This window comes from Lactuca serriola, chromosome 5 (genome assembly GCF_051521515.1).
Source record: "Lactuca serriola cultivar US96UC23 chromosome 5, Lser_US96UC23_V15, whole genome shotgun sequence".
Classification (NCBI taxonomy): Eukaryota; Viridiplantae; Streptophyta; class Magnoliopsida; order Asterales; family Asteraceae; genus Lactuca; species Lactuca serriola.
The window spans coordinates 31,561,428-31,580,000 of record NC_136412.1 but is presented as its reverse complement, the minus strand read 5'-3'; the positions used below and the strand labels follow the sequence as shown (position 1 = coordinate 31,580,000).

The 18,573-nt window shown below is 37.3% G+C and overlaps 1 protein-coding gene across 5 annotated transcripts; it reads left to right on the top strand.

Moving 5' to 3' along the window:
• The first annotated feature begins 2,250 nt into the window (after positions 1–2,250).
• Positions 2,251–5,981, top strand: LOC145052287 (uncharacterized). 5 transcript variants are annotated; one of them, XM_079000092.1, is made up of 6 exons: positions 2,251–2,491; positions 2,602–2,694; positions 2,789–3,240; positions 3,343–3,455; positions 4,112–5,398; positions 5,618–5,981. In XM_079000092.1, exons 1-5 carry the CDS (start codon positions 2,309–2,311, stop codon positions 5,392–5,394), a joined length of 2,124 nt encoding a protein of 707 aa, XP_078856218.1. In that variant the 5' UTR covers positions 2,251–2,308; the 3' UTR covers positions 5,395–5,398; positions 5,618–5,981. The 5 variants fall into 5 exon arrangements, with proteins under 5 accessions (XP_078856218.1, XP_078856217.1, XP_078856216.1 ...); XM_079000091.1 differs by having other exon boundaries at positions 2,599–2,694; XM_079000090.1 differs by having other exon boundaries at positions 2,251–2,509.
• Positions 5,982–18,573: the final 12,592 nt, after the last annotated feature.

Below are 18,573 nucleotides of genomic sequence, written 5' to 3'. Positions count from 1 at the left end.
TTGGTTTATAAATTCATATAATAAATATTTACTATTTTGTTAGATGAAGATTAATAAATTATAAAATCCGTTGATATGGTTATTTCAAATAAATACATCATAATTGTTAAAATATATTCATATTTAGTTGTATAAAATAATTACCAAAAGTATATATATGATTTATTTATTTTAAAGGGTATTTAAGTTAATTTGTTAAAATTAAAAAAAAAATTGTTAAACGCTAATTGAAGTAGCTTTTAGATTTGAAAATTTTGTTTAATCAAAAAGCTAAATACTGAATGTGACTTTTTTTTTCCAGCATTTTAAAATGCTAAAAACTACAAGTATCCAAAATAATTTTTAGATCCTTAAATGTTACATGAAATAAGTTTTAGGATTAAAGTTGTTTTGTTTTAAACTAAAAGCTAAATACTTGCACTCCCCGAAATAATTTTTGTTTAAATTGAATTGTTTGTTAAAAACTAAAGGTAGAAACCTTTAAACGATCGCTAACAGACACATATCAACTGATCTAGGGAATACTTTTGTACAAAGTGGGATGTGTTGCAACATTTTTTGGTGTAAAAACTCTACGGTGTAAGAATCATTTTTTTGATATAAACACATGTTTGGCTATAGAAAACATGTTTTGGTCAAAAAAACATTTTTTTGGGTAATAATAATAATAATAATAATAATAATAATAACAATAATAATAATAATTTTCATTTTCATTTTAAATAATAATAATAAAAATAACAACAACAATAATAATAAAAAAATAAAAATTCATATTAGTAAAGTGTGGATTACAAATCACGAATGATAATAATTATGACAGTAACTATAATCACCATCGTAATAATAATATATAGTTAAGTGATTAAACGATAGACTTTTAAAATTATATTGACTTTTTGTATTTTTAGTCTTATAATAATTAATCATAAATTGAGAACTTCTTTAATTTGAGAAAAAATAAAATTCTATGTAATAGATACTTAAATGTCTATGGATAATTAATGAAAACAGTATATGATGTATTGTGAATATTTTACCCTAAGTATTTAGTAAAAAGTGTTGGTCACGAGTTGGGTAAGATAAACTTAATTATACTTAAAACTGATCTGATAATATTTTTTATTTTATTTCTTAGTTTACAAATAGCAGATATACTAAATATAATACGAAAACTACAAAGATTCTAAAAAAATCGTTATGGCTTCGCATGTCACGTCATTGCTACAAGGTTTCTACCGACTTCGAGCTTTAACTAAATGCCACTTAAGTTATATATATATATATATATATATATATATATATATATATATATATATATATATATATATATATATATATATATATATATATATATATATATATATATATATATATATATATATATAGGGAAAAGATCAAATGAGAACACTTAAAAGATTGAGAACGCGAGAATAAGTATATTCATTTGTGATTTCATGTATTCATTTGTGGAGAAATGATAAATTTTGACGCACAATCAACATGAATATGTTTTTTTTTCTTCAATTGAAATTAAAAACGTAAAAATTTATCATGAATAACAGAATCACGCATATATATATATATATATATATATATATATATATATATATATATATATATATATATATATATATATATATATATATATATATAATACACAAAATTACCGTCTTAAATCACACTTTACTAATGACGTCACCACGACTCATAAAAGTTTGAAACTTGACATTATCGCTAAATCACTATTTAGAACTTTGAAAATTACACTCTCAAAATAATAATATATTTAAAAAAAGAATGATCTACTAAATTTTAATTATTTAAAAGAAAAGTTAATGTTTAATCATATAGCTTAAATTACCAGTTAATCCCAAAAAAATTAAGAGACATCAAATGCCTTTTTACTTTTTTTTTCTATCATCTTTCTACACATTTATCCGTTATCCGTCGTACCAAAGGGGCTTTAGCCTAGCGATAAAGAGTGACTCTCTTATTTTGAAAGGTCATGGGTTCAAATTTTGTTTGAAACTTAGATGATGATAGTTAGCAGTAGATTAGTTTACCGTCTCAAAAATAAATAAATAAATAGAATAATATCTAGTTTCTCAAAAATTAAATAGAAAATTGTGCTAAAAAGATATTTTCCAATAAGATAGTTACTTTATTAAATATGGAACTTAAAGTTATATCGTTTTAAAAGATTCTCTCTCTATATATATAATCCCTGGATATTGCATAATCAGAAAACCACACACATATTTAATTATCATACCTTCTCTCTTTACCTTAATTTGGAGCCGAAAAAATGTTGAGGCAATTGGTTAAGAAGGAACAGATGATGCGAATCTTCAGTTCATCTTATGACAGTGCAGTCATGAAGCGCGTTTTAGCGACACATGCACCCGATGGTCGCCAAGTTGATTTGGAACCACTTCTTGCTGCCATTGAAGAAACATTCCGTCATGCTGTTCTTGCAGATTTCGATTCTGTCATTATCATCACTGCAGTATATATGCACGATTATTTATTTTATTTCTTTTTGTTAATTTTCACAATGCTTACCATACATATATTTGTTTGCTTTGTAATATATAGCAGGGGGCGCATAGTGGGAATATTCATGCACTGCCTGGAGACTATAAGCAAGTTTTATTAGGGTTTGACGACATCATTCATACAGTTTCTTGCGAGGTAAATTAGTATATAAATAAGATAAATGCATGGTTATGTATTTATATTGTAATTCATGAGTAAAGTAAAACCTTTTTTTTTAAATTGTTGGCAGCTTACATGCAAAAGCTCGGGTGGAACAGACGCGCATACATCCACGTTGGCAATTCTTAACATGCTTTCGAGTTACTCATGGGAAGACAAGTTGGTGATATCATTAGGGGCGTTTGCTATCATCTTTGGGGAGTTTTGGCTTGTGGCTGAATTATTTGCGACTAATCCTCTTGCTAAATCAATCGCTTTGCTTAAACATATGCCAGATGTTATCAAGCATTACAATATACTAAAAGCTCGGTTTGATTCAATCAATCAACTGATTAAGGCTATGATGGATGTGACAAAGTGTATTATAACATTCAAGAATCTACCTCATCAATATATCCAGGATGACCAACCACCCAAGTCAACAGCAACAGCTGATCATATTCCCACTGCCACTTATTGGTCCATCAAGAGTATGGTGGCTTGCACATCTCAGCTAACAAGCCTTCTAGGCATGAATTATGAGTAAGTTTATTTTATTTAATTAATTACCCACAAGGTTGTTTTTGGATCATGGTAATTATAAGACAAGAAACATATTATTTGTTACATGTTATCAATTAATAGCAGGTACATCACAGCTACCTCCGAAGCATGTGAACTTTCAAGCTTGACTCATAAAGTTCACAACATTCATGAGCACCTTAAATCAATCCTCGTCCTTTGCTACCAAAACATAGGCAAGTGCTTAAAATTTTGTTTTACACAATACACATGACATAACAGCTTTTACCGGTAGCGGAACCAGAAAAAGTCCAAGGTATAGCATAGCACACGTGATTTTTGGGGTGGCATGCCGAAAAATTTACACTATGCCAGAAAGTTTTCCAAAAAAATTATTTTATGCCGAAAAATTTAAGGAGCAGCATTGGCTACCCCTAGAACCCTGGTTTTTACCAATGTCAATGGTAAAAAAAATGTCCATCTATAATATAAGAGAAATTAAATATCCTCCTACTTTTCTTCCTAATTATCTTCCTACCCAATGGAAATAATGACAAGTGTCCAAAAATATAATTAATTTTTTCAAAATATGACACATGTCATCATTTCATATGGGTAGGAAGATATCTAGGAAGAAAATGTATGATGATATTTAATTTCTCATAATATAAAGATGGGATAAAGACGGGATAAAGACTCTCTGTCAATTAAAAAGATATCATAAATGTCCGTTAACTCTCTCTCAATTAAAAAGATATCATAAATGTCTTAATTGTCCTCGTAATAAAAAAATAATCTTTTGTTAACTAGCTAGCTTAAAAGAATTGAAGTTGGAAAAAAAGAAATATTAATGTCCATAATCCATATAGTTGCATGCTATTGTTATATATAGAGGAAAAGCAACAAGAGGAATATCATCGTACTCGCATACGAATCATTGAGGCGCAAAATGAGGAACAAGCTTCAATTAACTTGACTAGGACCTCAAGCGATGTAGTTATATCGCATCAAACTCAAACTCGTAAGGAAGTTGGGTCCCATGAAGAAAACAAATCCTCTGGCTCTGTAATCTCACATAGCCAATCTATGACCGACTTTGGCTATGGTTCTGGCTCTGGCATCCCACATAATCAATCTATGAGTGGATCTGGCTCTGTCTTTGGCTCTGGCTCTGTAATATCACAAAGCCAATCTATGAGTGACTTTGGCTCTGGCTCTGTAATCCCACATAGTCAATCTATGACCGGCTCTGGCATCTCACATAGCCAATCTATGAGTGGATCTGGCTCTGGCTTTGGCTCTATAATATCACAAAGTCAATCAATGAGTGACTCTGGCTCTGGCTCTCTAATTTCACATAGCCAATCTATGACTGAATTTGGCTCTGGCTCTGTAATCTCACATAGCCAATCTATGAATGACTCTGGCTCTATAATCTCACATAGCCAATCTATAAGTGGCTCTGGCTCTAGCTCTAGCTCTGGCTCTGGCTCTAGCTCTGGCTTTGGCTCTGGCTCTGGCTTTGGCTCTGTAATCTCACATAGTCAATCTATGAGTGGCTCTGGCTCTGGCTCTACAGTCTCACATCTCCAATCAATGAGTGGCTCTAGCTCTGGCTTTGCAATCCCACATCGCCAATCTATGAGTGGCTCTGGCTCTGCAATCTCACATCACCAATCTATGAGTGGTTCTGGCTCTGGCTCTGCAATTTCACATCGCCAATCTATGAGTGGATCTGGCTCTGTAATCTCACATCGACAATCTATGAGTGACACTGGCTCTGGCTTTGCAATCTCACATCGCCAATCTATGAGTGGCTCTGGTTCTGCAATCTCACATCACCAATCTATGAGTGGTTCTGGATCTGGCTCTGCAATTTCACATCGCCAATCTATGAGTGGATCTGGCTCTGTAATCTCACATCGACAATCTATGAGTGGCACTGGCTCTGTAATCTCACATCGCCAATCTATGAATGACACTAGCACTGGCTCTGTAATCTCACATAGTCAATCTATGATTGGATTTGGCTCTGGCTCTGGCTCTATAATCTCACATAGCCAACCTATGTCTACCTCTGGGTCCGCCACTGTAATCTCTCATAGCCAATCTATGACGCGAGTAGTTCGAAGTAGTAGTTTGGATATCCACACCACTCATACAACATCACGTTAATTAGGTCCGCTCCATTACTTTCACTCTATATACGTTTTCATATCAATTCTTGCTTTACATTTAATTGATATATGTATTATCATTTCCCGTTTAATAATTTAGATTTTATTGTCCGTGGAGTCTTTTCGGTTTTGTTTCTTATATATAAGAGCCTTGAACCTCACCATCATGTATATATAGCCTAATTAACCCTATCTTTATTTGTGCATGATGTGTATGTCAGGGATGGAGAATCACACTTAAATACTCGCATAGATGTTTTGTCTTGAAGCCAAGTTATGCTTATCGAGATTTTACTGGAATACGTACCACATCAATATATTGATGTTGGATGACGCTTTCCAAGACATGCATATATAATCAATTACTATTAAATAGTTGTTGTTGATTAAACATTACGCACGTACATCAAATTGTGGAGGTTTGGGCTTAGTAACACCTGCTCGATTGATATAATGAATGTTCTGAAATTTGTATGTTTGGAATGAATTTCTGCATTGGTATTTCTTTTGAGTTGTGAACTTAAACTTACTTACATTTGACTAGACTGTACGTGTACCTAAGAATTTCGAAATCGTTGTTTGGTATGATGGGTATATATTAATGGAGGATTATATAAATATGCATGCATTATTTATTTATCTATATTTATATTATTATTGATTATTAATAACGTCGACCCACCATATCATCATTATCATGGGTATCCTTTTATAGAGATCGACCTTAAGAAATAAACCAAGACGTGAATTGGTTCAAATATGTGTTGCCCTAATCATTTATTTTCCATATAACTCTTCCCTATATATATATATATATATATATATATATATATATATATATATATATATATATATATATATATATATATATATATATATATATAGAGAGAGAGAGAGAGAGAGAGAGAGAGAGAGGTTCAAATATTCTAACTAATTATGTATGGATGTAGGAATGATTGTGGATCAATCATTCCAAAAGGATATTTGTGTAATGGTACATTATAATTAATATTTTGAAATTAATTAAGTATGATGACGCTTTAGGTTTGATATTTATTTAACCTTATTAACCAACTTATAATTATTATTAGAAAGAAATTGAAAAGTTATGAGAGTTTCAAATGAATGTGGTGAAAGGAAAAATGCATGAGAGTTTCAAATGAATGTGGTGAAAGAAAAAATATTTCTTTTATAATATAGTATTACTAGGCGAATACCCGCGCGTTGCGCATAAAGACCTATATAGTTGAAATCTTTACAAATATATATTTTTCTAAATATAACAATAACGTTCTTGTTATATTTAATATAATAATTCGTATACTAACTTGATATTATATATTGATTATTTTGAATTATATGATAATATATACATCTATTATAATTGCACAATCTCAATTGTTTGACTGACTTCTACCTGCAAGTTACTCATGAATAAAATAAAATATAATATATGGTTTAATGTTATTTATAGTTATTGTTATTGTTAATTATTTTTTTAAAATTTATTTGTTTAACGTTTTAATTTCTATCATTATAATTATTTAAAACATCAAACATTGTTTTTTTTATTTTAAAGGTGACAATATAATCATTTATATAGAGTTATTTTTAATTATTGTTATTATAAGTTATTTTAAGCTACTTATTTGAAATTTTTTAATTATTATAAAAATATCTTTAGGAAATATTTTAGTTAACTTGAGATTACAATTTAGTTTTTGAATTTAGCACTACAATTTATCACTTTTAACTATTCACAAAATATTTTTTGGATTTTTTTTAAATGGAGCTGAAATTTATATTTAAGTTGACAGTGTAATGTTATATTTAAATTAACAATTTAAATATTTTGTCCAAACTGTTCAAAATTTGTAGCTTTAAACTGATAATGGTTTACATACAACAACATATTAAATTTAATAAATTAAGTATAATATGTTAAAAGTTAAAGTCATAACTTTATAAGTAGAAGTAAAAATATTATTTTAATGTTGAAATTTAGTTTATTTATGATTACACTTTAGGTTTGATATTTATTTAACCTTATTAACCAAATTATAATCATTATTAGAAAGACACTGCAATTTATCACTTTTAATTACTTACAAAATATTATTTTGGTTGGTTAAGTTAAATTAAAATTTATATTTAAGTTGACCATGTAATGTTATATTTAAATTAATATGGATCTCTTTGAGATGTCCTTTCCTTAGGAGATAGCTAATCTCCTTTCTATAGGGCTACACAATCCTCAGTGATGTGGCTGAAATCTTCATGGTATGTACACCATTTCAACTTGTCTTTCCAGCCACTTGATTTCTCTCCTTTCCTTGGCCACCTTGCTTTCTTGCCAAGATCATGCATGGTAAAGATTAGACCTTCTTCAATTCTAATGAACCTCAATGTTCTACTTCTGACTTTGTCATTTTCCTACATGGGGTCATTACGAGATCCTCATAAAAGGGGGGGGGGGATCCTTCTTTAAATCCATCTTGGAGGCTTCTACTGCAGTGACTATGTCGATATTAGGAATATTCAGCTCTTCCTTGCCAAACCTACTTACAAAATCTCTAAAGGATTTGTTAGGATCCTGGAGTACTCAATGGAGATCACTAGTGATCCTTTTGAATGTCCTATTACAAGAAAATCGGATATTGAAAAGATTAACTAAATGAGCAAAACAAATAATAAAGAGGAATACTGAGAAGCCATTTCAAGACTGGTCCTATAAGGGTGGAATCAAAACTGGCTTCCTATAGATGTGTGGGAATGATGATGATCTTCATTCTTTCTCTGTATTACACCACACATTCTTTAGGATCAGTGGTTCCATCGTAAGGTTTCATGTTGGGAGTTTGGAAGCGCTTTAGGACTTTAGCTATTACAGGAGAAAATCTTGAGATTCTGTGGCTCGTGGGAGATACCTCTAGTATAGGTTGGACCCTGCGCATTGATCTTGTTCTCACAATTGGTATTAGAGCTTGAGTGGTTGTCCTTTGAATCCATAAAGATCAGATTATAGTTGATTAGAAATCACCTTGGTGATTCAATCATTTCTGTGTCAAGGATAAAAGTTCTTCTATAGACCACTTTAGCTTCAAGATATCTTAACTTCAATGGTTGCTTCTAATCCTTAGCAAACGATTTCAATGCAAATCGCAAATAGTGTGGGTGGCCCTACACATGCCCCATTACTAATTGTGGACGAATATGATCACTGGAAAGTTAGAATGGAAAGATTTTTACTTGCCAAAGATAAAAGTGATGAAATCTGGGGATCTATCATAAAAGGTCCACATGTTCCTGTAAGAACAGTTGTAAGAGATGCAGCTGCTCAGCTCATACGTGAAGATGAAACTCAACCAACTCCTCTAACTGTTGATGATATCGAGAAGCTGCATGCTGATCAAGTTGTTTTCTCAGAAATGGTGTTTGGTGTTCCTCCTTCACTCTTTGAGGATATCAAGCTATGCAAATCAGCCAAAGAGATTTGGGACACTCTTCAGGACCTGATTGAAGGATCTGAAAATATGAAAGACAAGTGCCTCACCTCAGTTGTCAATGACTTTGACACCTTCACCACTACTCCTGGTGAGTCAGTGGCCTCAGCTTCCAACCGTTATCGCTTTGTGGTAAACAACATGACTGCTCATGGGATTGTCCGAACTCCTTTGGAGTACAATATCAAATTCATAAACAGTCTGGTCAAAGGATGGGGAAACAGAAAACTCTTGTCTCCAAAGTAATGGCTCCTTGAAAAAGCTGAAGCTTTATCAACTCTTTGATGAACTTCAAGGTCATGAGTCTAATGTTGCTCAAACCATAAGAGAACTCTCAGGAGGACCTCTTGCATTTGTTAGTTCCTTCGAATCAACCATTCCGAATTCGTCTACTTCGGATCCCTTCAAACCCATTGTTTCATCTGTTCAAACATCTACACCAACCTTACCTACACAAATCTATCATGTTGATGAATCCGAAGCTATGGACTCCGAACTCTGTTTCCAAAAATTGTATGTCATAAGTGTGGACATGCAAACGCCCTTCCGGTCCATACACTGTTGACCTTCCCGTCCATATCATAATGACCTTCCGTTCCATATCATACTACTCATAACATACATAGCACATACATATCATATAACAACATACATCGCATTCTTCTCGTAGCATATAAGACCTTCCAGTCACACATAATTACCACTCTAGGTAAAGTATAGTGAGAAGACTCACCTCGTACGATATCAGATAACCTCTGGTGCTCGATAACCCGACCTAGCCTCCTCCTATTAACATAATAACATCTCTAATCAATCCTTTCTCATGCCATCACTTCTAAAGGATGGGTAGAAGACCATTCTACCCTTCCCTGACCTCTCTTGAACCAGCTTGACCAAAACCCTAAGGTCAACTGAAGTCAACTCCAGTCAACAGTCAAACCTTGACTAGACTCGTCGAGTGCACTTAGGTGACTCGGCGAGTCGAAGCGTGTCCTCCGAATCCTTCTAAGGCCTCATTCGACTCGTTGAGTGAATCTTCCACTCGATGGGTTACCACTGGTCATGAATCGCGGGGCAACCCCGACTCGACTCGTCGAGTTCTCTTATGGACCCGATGGGTTTCTTCCATATCCATACTCAAATAACCTTCTGAGGTCAGATCTGTTTCTGTAACCTATAGATCTAACTTCCTAATGCTCAATAATAGCGTAAAGGTCCAACCTTTGCACTCATGCAACGTCCATAATGCTTCTTTTGGTGAAATAGCTTCTAAAATGGCACCCTAGGTTCATACCTCTAATGGAACATGTCACACCCCCAAACCAGAACGGCGGAAACGTTCGGGGGCGGAGGACGTCATATTCAGTATCATAACAGTTCATAGAAAGGAAAGTACACACCACCATACATATTAAGGTTTCCAAAATGTTTACATAATTGCATTCGTTACATGTTCAAAAGATAAATATATAAACATCTTTCAAAAGAAGTAATTAACGTCAGCACGTTAATCCTCAAAAGTTGATTTCCAAACCTGCTTAGCGGTTCCCTGAGAATACAAGTTATTTCAAAGAAAAAGTGTCAACAATTAAGTTGGTGAGTTCATAAGTAGTGTTTTGAGAAAATGTATGCCATTCGAAAGTTCATGTATGTTTTCCAGAAAACGCGGTATTTTCAAATGAAAAGAATTATGATTCGTTGGGTTGAAAATGAATGTATTAGATCCAGAAAATCCCATATTTTCCCTAATAGTTGAGATATGATTTGTTGTGCTTTCCAAGAAAAACCCTTATTTTCTTATAAAAGTATGAAATGCATATGAATATTCGTGTTATAAGTTGTAAATAATTGCACCAAGAAAATCCCCTATTTTCCTATTAGTTGTTTGTTTTAGATGCAGGAAAAACCCTTATTTTCCTAACATAACTGGCAGTCTCTAAGACCGAAAATCGCAAGCAACCGACGTGCTTAAAAGTTGTGGCATAGTTTTATATAATAAAGCTATACGAAGATCGCACTTGTTAGATGAAGAATAGTTTTAATAGCTACTCGTTCATAAAAGCATAATACCATAATAATTGTATATCCGATGAGTTTTATAACCATACTAAACATAATATGCCTGTAGCGACGTTCTTCAGGCGTCGTAGCGTTATGACAACTGTCACCCCAAAAGACGGACTGTAGCTAACAGTCAGGGCGCGGGATCATGACTTCCCGTATAGATCTATACACATTTGACACGTTCTCCGAACGGGAGACTCTGGTTATAGACAGGACTTGTAGCGATACCTTTTATCAAAAAGGCAGTGTTTGAAGATGTACGCGTCTCATGGATTCTCAACTAAGTCTGTATTAAAGTAGTAGTTTTGTATGCAAAGTTTATCCTTTTTCACAATATTTGACAAAGCATAAATCATAAGTTTTTAAAATGTATAAAACGGTTTAGCAACGAAGAATACTTTGGAATTACTAAATACTTTGTATAAATCTATTGCATGCAAAGTATAACAAGAGTTTTCACATAGTAGTACTAAATCACAAGTGATTCATTTGATAAAAACGAGTAAAGTGAAATTCTATGAAATACACAATAATAACCGTATGTTTACTTGTATTCCCCCCTTAAAGAGTATAGAAAGCATTTAAAAATGTATTTAAAGAGTGTTTGTAGGGGTATGAACTCACTTGGAAGTTTGAAGATAGCGAGATGGAAAACCGAGCAGAGTTTCGTCTCGGGAAGCGGATTTTTCTCGGGATTCACGAGAATCTCGGGAATCTCGGGAGTAAAATCGACCTTCGGGACTTGAGCAAAAATGACCAGGGCTTCGGGTTTGAACGGGCACGGAAAACGAGGTAAAACGCAAGAGAAGTGAGAAGAAATGAGCAATTTTTCCGGAGACCCTCGCATCCCTTTTATAGGGGCTGAGAGGCCTCGGTACGCGGGGCGTACGCTCGTACGCAGCGCGTACTCGTACGTCATGCATGACCGAGTCCTCGACTGCCTCGGCTTCGGATGGGACGGCGGGTCGGATAGCTTCGCATAGGGGCGACGTGGACGGACCAAGACCAAGGCCTTCGGGTACGCGGGGCGTACGAGGGTACGCAGCGCGTAATCCGGATGAGGACGCTGACTCCTCCTTCGGATATTACCGGATTTTGATATAAATTTATATATAATTTATTTAATAAACTTCAAAAAATCATATCTTCTTTATACGAACTCCGTTTTCGACGTTCTTTATATCCACGCGTAGGTGAGACTAAGATCTACAACTTTCGTTTAGATTCCGTTGGCAAATTATGAAATTATTTTTATTATTTATTTATTAAAATGACGTGATTAAGGAATTTCTTTAAAAATTCATAACTTCTTTATCTGACGTCGGTTGTTGCCAAACTTTTTACCGCTGAAATACCATTGACGAGACCTTCGATTCTCGTTTAGGTCATTCCGGCCAAAAGTCGCTCGATCTCCGATTCGAGTTTTTAGCTGTCTGCTGCTAAGCCGAACTTGGAAAAATTTTAACTTCAATATACGAAGTCGGATTTGGGCGTTTTTTTTTTTTTTTTTTTTTTTTTTTACGTAAGATCATGGTTTAATGACATTTAAACATAGAGGGAATTTAAATAGAACTTTCTGGACATTTTATTATCAAAGTTAATTTTATTACGCAAAAGTGGTTACGATACTTGACTTTTTAGGTCATTACAAAGAGTTGAAATATCAGGTTGTTACATCATCCCCCCGTTAGAGGGAATTTCGTCCCGAAATTTTTAATACAAAATAGAAGTCTTAGGGACTGAGGAAGAGGTGCGGATACTTCTGTTGCATTTGGTCTTCCCGTTCCCATGTGAACTCGGGTCCTCTCTTAGCATTCCATCGAACCTTTACTATTGGAATGTGACTCTGTTTAGTTCGTTTAACTTCCCTATCCATGATTTCGACGGGTTCTTCCACAAAGTTAAGATTTTCATTTAGCTCGATTTCATCGAGTGGAATTACAAGTGTTTCGTCGGACAAGCACTTTTTCAGGTTCGATACGTGGAATACTGGATGTACCTTGTTAAGCTCGATTGGAAGTTGGAGTTTGTAGGCCACTGGACCAACTCTCGAAATGATTTCGAAGGGTCTAATGTATCTAGGATTTAGCTTTCCACGCTTTCCAAAGCGTATCATGCCCTTCCAGGGTGAGACCTTTAGTAGTACACGGTCGCCAATCTGGAATTCCAAGGGTTTACGTCTCTTGTCGGCATAGCTCTTTTGCCTATCCCTTGAGGACTTCAGTCGTTCTCGTATTTGCACGATCTTTTCAGTCGTTTCCCTGATGATCTCCGGACCATTGAGGGTGCTATTAAGGACTAGGCCTTTTGCCAAGTGTGTGTCGCCCACTTCCGTCCAGCACAGAGGTGATCTGCACTTACGACCGTAAAGGGCTTCGAATGGGGCGGTCTTGATACTAGTATGGTAACTATTGTTATAAGAGAACTCGACTAAAGGTAAGTGAACATCCCATGCCTTACCAAAGTCGATTACACATGCTCGCAACATGTCTTCTAAGGTTTGGATCGTCCTCTCACTCTGTCAGTCAGTTTGTGGGTGGTATGCTGTACTCATGTCCAACCTTGTTCCCATGGATTTTTGCAATGATTGCCAGAATCTGGAAGTGAACCTGCTGTCTCTATCTGAGATGATGGACATCGGTACTCCATGAAGTCGTATGATCTCCTGGATGTAGGTTCTTGATAGTTTTTCCATCCTATCAGTTTCTTTGATCGGTAAGAAATGGGCTGACTTGGTTAATCTGTCGACGATTACCCAAATAGTATCTTGGCCACTCTGAGTTTTGGGCAGTTTGGTTATGAAGTCCATGGAAATCTGCTCCCATTTCCACTCAGGTATTTCAGGTTGTTGGAGTAGACCTGAGGGTTTCTGGTGTTCTATTTTTATTTTGGCGCAGGTTAAACACTTGCTCACATAAGTAGCAATCTCCGCTTTCATGTTTGGCCACCAGTAGAGTTGTTTGAGATCTAGATACATCTTGTCTGACCCTGGGTGTATGGAGTATGGGGTCCTGTGTGCCTCGCTCATAACTACCTCTCTGAACCCACCAAACTTGGGTGTCCAGATCCGGTTCATGAGGTAGCGTGCTCCGTCACTCTTGATTTCTAAGTTCTTGTCCATTCCCCTAAGGGCCTCACCTGTCACGTTTTCGGGTTTCAAGGCCTCTATTTGAGCTTCCTTGACTTGCGCTGACAGGTGCGAATGGATCGACATTGCTAATGACTTCACTCTTCAGCCAGAGTACTCCTTTCGACTAAGGGCATCGGCTACGACATTTGCCTTTCTCGGATGATAGCGAATCTCACATTCGTAGTCGTTGAGCAATTCGACCCAACGTCGCTGTCTCATGTTTAACTCCTTCTGGTCGAAGATGTGTTGGAGACTCTTGTGGTCTGTAAAGACTGTGCACTTGGTACCGTAAAGGTAGTGCCTCCAGATTTTAAGAGCGAAGACCACTACTCCAAGTTCTAAGTCATGAGTGGTGTAATTGACCTCATGCGTTTTCCGTTTTCGTGAGGCATATGCAATAACCTTTCCCCTCTGCATTAGCACACAGCCCAACCCTTGCTTCGAAGCGTCGCAATACACCACAAAATCTTCGGTCCCTTCCGGAAGAGAAAGGATAGGTGCACTGCAGAGGGCTTGTTTCAAAGTCTGAAACGCAGCATCTTACTTTTCTCCCCAGTTGTAGGTCACACCTTTCTGGGTTAAAGCGGTAAGAGGCTTTGCGATGCTGGAGAAATTCTGGATGAACCTTCAATAATAACCAGCAAGACCTAGAAACTGGCGAATTTCGGTTGGTGTGGTTGGTGCAGACCAGTTTTCGATAGCCTTGATCTTTGAGGGGTCCACGTGGATTCCTTCCTTGCTGACCACGTGACCGAGGAAGTCCACCTTTCTAATCCAAAATTCACATTTTGAGAATTTTGCATAAAGTCTCTCAATTCGTAACGTCTCTAAGACTTGTCTCAGGTGTTGACTATGTTCCTCTTTATTCTTTGAATAAATGAGTATATCGTCTATGAATACTATCACAAATTTATCCAAGAATGGACGACATACCCGATTCATTAGATCCATGAATACGGCCGGGGCATTGGTTAGTCCGAACGGCATCACTACGAACTCATAATGTCCATATCTCGTTCGGAAGGCCGTCTTGGGAACATCACTCTCTAGGACTCGCAGCTGGTGATATCCCGACCTTAGATCGATCTTGGAGAAGTAGCTGGATCCTTGGAGTTGATCGAATAAGTCGTCGATTCGGGGTAGGGGGTATCGGTTCTTGATGGTAAGTTTGTTGAGTTCTCGGTAGTCGATGCACATCCTGAACGATCCATCTTTCTTTTTCACGAACAACACGGGTGCTCCCCATGGCGAGAAGCTCGGCCTAATGAATCCTTTTCCAAGTAGTTCATTCAGTTGGCTGGATAGCTCCTACATCTCTGTCGGGGCTAATCGATAGGGTGCTTTGGCTACTGGGGTAGCTCCGGGAACCAGATCGATTCTGAATTTGACTTGCCTTGCGGGTGGTATTCCTGGAAGGTCCTCGGGAAACACGTCGGGAAAATCGCATACGTCGGGCACCTCCTTGACGTCCTGGACTTCGCGTTTCACATCTACAACATGTGCTAAAAACGCGTGACACTCCTTGTGTAGGTACTTCTGAGCTTGGATACTGGAGATGATACTAAGAGTGGTACTAGGTTTGTCGCCCAAGACAAGGAAGGTTTCGCCGATTGGCAGATTAAGGCGAACGGCCTTATCGTAACATAAAATGTCCGCACGATGTAAACTCAGCCAATCCATGCCAATGATGACATCGAAACTCTTAATCGAGACTGGCATGAGGTTGATTTGAAAGAGATTATCATTTAGAGTTAGGATGCAGTTTAAATATATCTCCTTAGTGCCTTCGTTTTTCCCGTTGGCCATTTCTACTATGAATGGTTCACTTAATGATTGTGGTACTGGTTTTAGCATGCTTTTAAAGTCGTGACTCACAAAACTCCTTTCCGCTCCATTATCAAACAAAATGCATGCATACGAGTTATCGAGAAGAAACGTACCCGTAACAACAGTAGGGTCCGCAATGGCCTCATCTTGTCCCATTGCGAAAACTCGGCCCCTTTCGCCGGTATTCCTGTTGTTTGCCTTCGGGCAGTCCCTGCGGTAGTGCCCTGTGCCTCCGCACTCAAAGCAGGCGCGGCTTATTCCGGTATTAGCAGTGGGGGCGGATTGTTGGGTTGGCTCTTTGCAATAGCGGGCTGTATGACCCTTCTTATTGCACCTGGTGCATTGAAGGTCACGGCAGAGACCGTGGTGGTGGAAGTTGCACTGGTTACATTTCGGTAGTTTTCCATTGTATGAACTTGTGGGGGCAGAGTTGGTAGGTACAGTAATAGCGTGGGTCGCTACCACTTGTTGTTTCTTGGGGTTCTCCTGGAGGGTTTGTCCCCTCCTCATGTTCCAAGGCTTACTCTGGCCCTGAGCCTCCCTAGGTGGATTTGTGGTTGCTGCAATGGTACTCTGTTTCACTCCGTGGTCGATGAGGCGTTGAGCCAGGCGTTTAGCGCTGTTGTAGGTGATAGGGTTGGAAGCTAGGACATGTCCTTGAATCTGGGGTGACAACCCCCAAATGTACCTTTCGACCTTCTTTGATTATGGGTTGACCATGGTAGGGCACAGAGCAGTGAGATCGTTGAACCTAGCTGTGTAGGCGACTAGATCAGATCCAGCCATTTTCAAATTCCAGAGCTCCTGCTCAAGCTTTTGCACTTCGCCCCTTGGGCAGTATTCTTCCAGTAGTATAACCTTCAGTTCTTCCCAACTCATGGCGTTAGCGACAGTGAGCGTCACTGAATTCACATGGCTTTTCCACCAAGTGAGAGCTCGATCTATGAAAGTGCAAGCAGCGAACTTAACCTTGCTTGTTTCTTGGCACGAGCAGATCTCGAAGACTGTTTCGGTCTTTTCGAACCATTGCTCCACTGCCATTAAAAGTCTTTGGTTTTGAGTTGGAGAACTCCTTGTAAGTACATTCCCTTACATGGCCCTGGCCGGTACCACGATTGGGATGATTCGTGCTGCTTCCTGTACCTCCATTTGCATTGGAGTTTATTTGAGAGAGGGTTGCTGCTACTGCTGCTGTGATAGCAGCCTGGACCATTGCCGGATCATATGGTAGTGGTGGAGGTGGTGGTGGGGTTGCGTTTGTACGTGCTGATCTATGAGGAGGCATTGCGCTGCCAAAAGGAAAATTAGATATTATAAGTTTCGGTGGTTACGAGTTGAATGATATTGAGTTAACTTCCTTTAATAGATTAAGAATTTGGTTTGGCCAACACAGGTTTTTGAGCTTGATTCATAAATAACGTTTGAATAGATGTACTTATGAATTGAACGGACTACACATAATTAAAACTAGAAAAAGATATGTCCTATATATATTAAACATATAGTTGTGTTACATCCGAGTTTAGACAAAACTTTTTGATCTTTCTAAAGGTCTCCGATTACAGAAAGTTTTAAAGAAAATTATATTCTTATCCGAAGTCCTAATTTATAACAAAATTTGAAATCCTGGCAAGCACTATTTGCGACGCAAGTTGCGCTTGGAGCTTGACTCCGTATCTGATTGCTTCGATTCCATTAGACGCCTATCAAAAGCGGCTTGGTGCTCCCTTAACTCGGCTAGGGCTGCAATCATCTATGCCTGAAATGCCTCAGATTGGAGTTGGGCATGGTCCTGAATTCCATCCAGCCTACGGATGTCAGAAGTGTGGACCTGCACTTCTATGTTGATCTAGCGGATCCGGTTGGCTTGAACTCCGGATTGATAGCATTGGTTGGCTAGTTTGCCAACCATGACCGGAAGTGCCCGGTCTGCCGATCCTCTGCCTCTGACATCATAAAAGTCTCGGCATATGCCGTAGGGAGGGCGTAAGCTTTGTTGTCGGCTCCAGTGGTGGAGGTGACTTCCCTACACAGGAGTGGGTCCTTGGAAGTTCCTCACATGGACAGGAGGTTGTGGGGCCGGTGGATTGATAACCTCTGGCTCTGAATCTGTACTAGAGTCATCTCCCCCATGAAATTTACCCTTAAGTTTAATAGCTGATGACAAAACCAAGACTCCCTTAGAATTATGTAATGATGTGCTTTTGGTAAGTTTTAAATTTGTTGTCCATTGCAGACACTCCTTGGCATACGTTAGTCGGCTTTTGGACAAATATAGTTGATCAGGCTATATCCTTCCCAGTTCCGATTACATGTCCCAAGGCGTACCTGCACTGCACAACTTATTTATAATACTTCTAAAATGGTCCGATGTGAAACTGTTATTAGTATGAAATGAATGCATGCTTACTTTACAAAACTAAATAAATTTAATTTCAAAAGTATGACTCTTCTCAGAGTGTTTTTGCCCAGTTGAGTTTATAGTTGTATACCAAAAAAATGGTTTTGATATACTTAATTCACTATAAACGATGCTCTAATACCAATCTGTCACACCCCCAAACCAGAACGGTGGAAATGTTCGGGGGCGGAGGACGTCATATTCAATATCATAACAGTTCATAGAAAGGAAAGTACACACCACCATACATAT